Below are 5,514 nucleotides of genomic sequence, written 5' to 3' on the forward strand. Positions count from 1 at the left end.
AGAAGAGCTGCCTAGAGACTATGTTCACAAAACCAGTTGTCAAGTGGATTTGAAAGGCCTTTTTCTTAAGTTGTTAGTGTCAGTGTTTTAAAAACTTGAGGAGAAACAGTGCCAGATCAGTTAAGCATCTTGTTTTGAGTGTCCCAGGGTGTCAGGTCCCTGCCAGGGCCTCTCTGCTAGGTTAGAGGACCTGACCGAGGAGGAGGGGGCTCTGCCTCTCAAGCAGCTGGCACTCAGCTGGTGTCATGGCCTGAGCAGTTTGTACTCACATCTTTAAGCCTTACATTGTACACAATGGGTGAGCACAAGGGTGCTTAAATTGTGGTCTTGTACTTTGGCTGTAGTGTCTTAATCTTCAGGAAATGGATGGCATAATTTAACTACCTTTTTTTATTTCCGGGACTGTGAAGAAATCCTTACTGGAGAAGCCCTCTGAGCTCATGTCACATTCATCCTCTTTCCTGTCCCTCACTGGATTCTCTCTCAATCAGGTGAGTGACAGTGAAGAATCCCGCTCTGCGCCGTCGTTGTAGGCTTGTGTTCTCTTTCCCTTTCTACTTCGGCACGTTTTCTTTCATCTATTGGTATCTTCTGGATGTCTGATTTGATCCCCTCTCCTTCTGACTAGGGTACACTAAAGACTTGTATGTTATAAATTTGAACCCTTTAACTTCTCATTAATTCTTAATCCTTAGAGCGCTGTTTAGCCAAATCAATTATTTCAACTTTTTAAACTGGGTAATTTACATAGAGCAAAATAAGGGAAAGGGAAATGAATTTAACAGGAAAAATGAAAGAAAGAAAAAGAAAAGCCTTCAAAAGATTGTCTTGTTAAGAAAAAAAGTACTGCATTTCCCCATGTATAAGAAGCACCCTTTTCCGAAAAATTTGGGGTCTAAAAACTGGGTGTGTCTTATACAGTGGTTGTGGCATTTCAAATGCCATAGATGGAACTGAGGACAAGGCAGTCAGTATATGAAGACAGTGATTTGTCATCAAACACAGATGAGGACAAGCTAATGGATGGGAGTTTTGACTGTGATGAGGAGTTGTATGAATTTTATGATGAATAAAACTTGAGTTCAATAACTTTATGTAATACATTTTTTTCCTCCAAAAATTTTGGGCCCCAAAATTAAGGTGCATTTTATACATGGGAGCGCCTTGTACATGGGGCGATACAATATATTAAGCATCTGTGAACCTGAGCATGACATTTTCCTAAATCACTTTCCTTGGGGTGACTGTAACTTGGTTGTCATTGTCTTTCAGGAAAGGTACCCAAATAACAGTGTGTTCAATGAGGTATATGGGAAGAACCTGGCCGCCAGCGCCAAGGCTGAGCTGAGTCCCGCCATGGCCCCCCAGGAAACGTCGCTATACTCCCTGTTTGAAGGGACACCATGGTCCCCATCTCTTCCTGCCAGCTCAGGTACTGACTTGTCTTTCAATTATAGACCAGTGAACTCAAGTTGATTAAGAGTTGGTATGATTTTCTAATTGTAAATATATTAGCTTGTTTCTTGTTTTGTTTTTAAGTAACTTCCGAAAGTCAGAAAAAGAACCCAGTGAGCTCCTTAGCCACCAGCAGAGTTGTAAGGGAGGGAAATAGGGCTTCCTTCTTGAGCATTTCACCTGTGTTTTAGTTTTGTTCGTAGGTTTTCATTCTTTGCAGGAAAAATTGTGGTTTTTAAAATAGAGCATTTTTTATTTCTTTTTTATAAATGGAGTCGGGTTTAATAGTAATTCTTAAGGTTAGGCAATCTGTTTCTCACAGAGAAGACCAGTGGATACTAATCTAAAACAAGCATGCCATGTGAGCACTTGCACACGACAGAATTGTCAACTGCTTTGTTCTGTTTGGGAGGGTAAGGGAGGTGCCTAGAAATGTTCAGTGGAGCAGATTCGTGCATCTAGCAGAGTCCTTTTGGGGCCCTTACTTTGCCTTTCCTCCAAAGCCCTGCAGTTATTTTTAGAATTTAAGTGATCATATATCTGCAGGAAACTTTAGTTCCCAGTGTGTTTGTGAAACAGTGTATCTATTTAATGTCCTGTTCTGCTATTTAATAGATCATTCAACACCAGCCAGCCAGTCTCCTCATTCCTCTAACCCGAGCAGCCTGCCAAGCTCCCCTCCAACACACAACCATAATTCTGTTCCATTCTCCAATTTTGGGCCCATTGGGACTCCAGATAACAGGGATAGGAGAGCTGCAGACCGGTGGAAAACCGACAAGCCAGGTGGGCCCAGACTTCACAGAAGTGAAGTAACTATCTTTCCCTGGCTTCCGGCACTGGGCAGTGATGAAACACCTTGAATTCTTACCTCTTTTCATCCCTTAGCCATGGGTGGGTTTGGCATTGATTATCTCTCAGCAACGTCGACCTCTGAGAGCAGTTGGCATCAGAACAGCACTCCCGGTGGCACCTGGACAGGCCATGGTCCCTCCATGGAGGATTCCTCTGCTGTCCTCATGGAAAGCCTCAAGGTGAGTGCGTTTCAGGAACAAGAACCACAAGAGCTGTCTCTTCTTTCATTCACATCAACAGCGAGGTTTATTGCTAAGGCTCTTAGAACTGATTAAGAACACAGACCTAGCAGAGATGCAGAAATATGGCCTGCCCTGGACGATGTGAATTCACTAGTGATACAGCATTATCTTCAGGGAGACAGAAACACAAAGGTCCTTGTTGCATTCTAAGGTTAAGAAAATTCTGATGCATTTTGGAATGTTTAATTTAAGCCCTTTCTGAACAAGTGAAAGAGCAGTACCTAATAGTAAATACTCGGGTTCCATGCGGAGCTGAGTTGTAGTTAAAAAAAAAAAAATTCATATGAAACATACTTTGACTTTTTAAGGTGTAAAATAATTTCAGTGGGAACTAACTAGTCTTAAAGACAGTCTTACAATGACTTTTTTTAAATAGCGTGATTTTTTTTAGGGGTTGGGAATCTTGGGACACTGTGCCTTTACATTTGTCAGGGATTGAAAAGCAAGCCCTTTCAGACAGGCAGGGGTTAGGCCTCTGTTGACGAGCTGTGGGCTGTTTTGCAGTCTATCTGGTCCAGCTCCATGATGCATCCTGGACCTTCCGCCCTGGAGCAGCTGTTAATGCAGCAGAAGCAGAAACAGCAGCGGGGACAAGGCACCATGAACCCTCCACACTGAGCCACAGTGGCGACCCTGGGAATGAAGGCTCCATAAACCATGGCATGCTGGGTTTGCAGGACTGGCCCACACAGTCCCCTGCAGGTGGCAGCCCTCTTTTCTGTTTCTTGCTGTGGAGAGGGTGTAAGTGTTCCACCAGCCCGCTGAGTGTGCACGAAATGTCCGCAGTGCAACAAAGAAAAACCATCAGGAACTCTCCGTCCCCCGGTCCTTCCAGAGGGAGAGAGGAACTGTTGTTTGTCCCACTCAGTCACCTGGTAGCACTGCCTCTCACCTCCTCGTCGTGCATGTCCCCGCCACATGGGAAGTGAGAGCTGAGAAGGGCAGGCAGGTGGGAGGAGCCAGTGGGGACTTCTCAGTCCTTTTTCCTCTTTGGGGAATAAAACAGGAATCCATTAATGATTGCTTTGCTGACTGAGAATGTAGATGAAATTATTCCTGAACATCTTTATTATTGTTCTTACTCTCAGTAGTAAAAAATCACTGAGTTCTTCCATACACAGATGTGCTTCTTCTAGGCAGTGTGTAGCGAGGAGAGCCCGTTCGCCGCTCCAGGAGAGGCTGGCGGCGGCAAGGTGGGGAGACAGACCTCGTCAGCCCGTGGGAGTGTTCCACAGGGGAGCGTGCAGGCCTCACCTGCCACCCAGAAGGTTCTGCCGGGCCCTGCTCTGGCCTGGAGACTTCAGCAGGAAATGCCCTTCACTCTGTAGGTGCTCAAACCCCGTCGAGGGTCCGTGTGGGCGGTGGTGCTGGGCTGGACCGGCAATAGCTGCTGTAGGCTTCTGGATGCGTCTGGATGAATGTGTCTGATTCCTGTACATTTTGTGGTAGCAGAGCAAGCAGTCTCACAGAAGGTGGGCTGTCCGTTCATGGCCTGACATTTTACTAGGTAGAAGCTTTCAGCGTGGTTATTTTCTGTTTGGTTGGTTTTTGTACCCCTATCCTACTTACCAGCCCCCTCCTACCCCTCCCTCCATCCCTTCTCCACCCTGTGCTATATGCTAGTAATTATTTTCATTCCCAATGTGGACAACATTGCTCTGAGAAGCAGCGGCACGGAGTCCAGCAGCTGGGGCCCAAAGGACTGGAGAGGAAGGAGGCCGCGCCCCGGCCCTACCCCGCCAGCCTCGTCGCCCAGCCTCCACTTGCAGAGTGAAGTTCAAGGCACATGGACACCTGTGCGCCAACGCACAGAAGACAACACAACGAAGCCCGTTCTGGATGAGGCAGAAGAAGGGAAAACGAACTTTTATTTGCTATTTATTAGAAGGAAAGAGGACTGAAATTTTTCTTGTGTAGGACCAGAAGGACAGCCTTTCTGTTAGTCATTTCCTGGAGAAGTAATATTTTAAGGGGAAATTATGGAAACAATCTAAATGTCCAATTGCTGTGCTAGTGGTAGGGTTTCTTTTCTGGGAGGTCTCTCCTTTGTGTGCACGTGTGAGTGTGTGTGCACGCACACGCCTGTCTGTTCCCGGAGGGGGGGGCAGTGTGTCTGAGCGTGTGGGGTGACGGACTCCAGCGCTGGGGGTGCTGCGGAGCAAAGCACAGCCCACAGCCCTGGCTGGGCTGGAGTCTGGGCAGCGCCGGCAGCCATGGGCGAGCTCGTGCCCCTTGCTCTAAAGAGAGCGTGCTGGAGTCCCGTATGCTCACATTGTTGCTCTCTTAGTTTGACATGGTGTGTGGGTTTTTTTGTTTTCGTTTTGTTTTGGGGAAGGTCTGAAAGGTGAACCCCCCCCCCGTCCCCCCAATGGCAATAGGAAACCCTCTGTGCTTCTGCCCGGCCCCTGCTCGTGTCCACCTGTCTCCAGCCCCCTTCCAAGCCGCCTCCTGCCGCCTTCCCCACTGTGTGTTTGCGCTCTGCATTCAGGCAGCTGTGACATTCCAGTGTTTGAACTGTCACTGATTCTTGCACCCAAGACCAGCTCACCAGTTCACCATCTCACTCCCGAGCACCCGCGTCCCCTCCGCAGCCCCATTTCTGCATGAGCATTTGGTGTTTGGAATGTTTTCTGACCCTCGGGATGGGGTGCTCGCCTGTCATCCTCAGTATGGAGTAATGCAGGAGGGGGAGAATCTTCATCAGAAACTGGTTTTGTGTAGTCAACTTTCTTTAATGTTTTGTTTTTGTTTAGTTTTGGTTTTTTTGTTTAGGTCTGACTGTGCAAGACCTGCAGCTGCTGAACTCAGCTTTGCCTTTAATTAAACCATGTTCTCTCCAACCAGATCTGTGTGTAGATGGTTCCTTTTCTACCCTAAGAAAATCCAACCTAAAGAGCAAGACTTGAAACTACTCAGAAGTCATCTAGAGCAGTGGTCCCCAACCTATTTTGGGCCACGGACC

The 5,514-nt window shown here is 47.1% G+C and overlaps 1 protein-coding gene across 3 annotated transcripts in view; it reads left to right on the forward strand.

Annotated features, from left to right (window-relative positions):
• SMG7 (SMG7 nonsense mediated mRNA decay factor) overlaps window positions 1-5,395 on the forward strand; it is a 67,870-nt gene extending 62,475 nt beyond the window's left edge. For all 3 annotated transcript variants that reach the window (XM_066261314.1, XM_066261315.1, XM_066261317.1), the window contains 5 exons: window positions 411-491; window positions 1,273-1,432; window positions 2,071-2,241; window positions 2,344-2,489; window positions 3,057-5,395. In XM_066261314.1, coding sequence (XP_066117411.1) covers window positions 411-491; window positions 1,273-1,432; window positions 2,071-2,241; window positions 2,344-2,489; window positions 3,057-3,170 — 672 coding nt within the window. In that variant the 3' untranslated portion in view covers window positions 3,171-5,395. The remainder of the gene's footprint in view (window positions 1-410; window positions 492-1,272; window positions 1,433-2,070; window positions 2,242-2,343; window positions 2,490-3,056) is intronic.
• Window positions 5,396-5,514: the final 119 nt, after the last annotated feature.

Source organism: Saccopteryx bilineata, chromosome 2, assembly GCF_036850765.1.
Source record: "Saccopteryx bilineata isolate mSacBil1 chromosome 2, mSacBil1_pri_phased_curated, whole genome shotgun sequence".
Lineage (NCBI taxonomy): Eukaryota > Metazoa > Chordata > Mammalia > Chiroptera > Emballonuridae > Saccopteryx > Saccopteryx bilineata.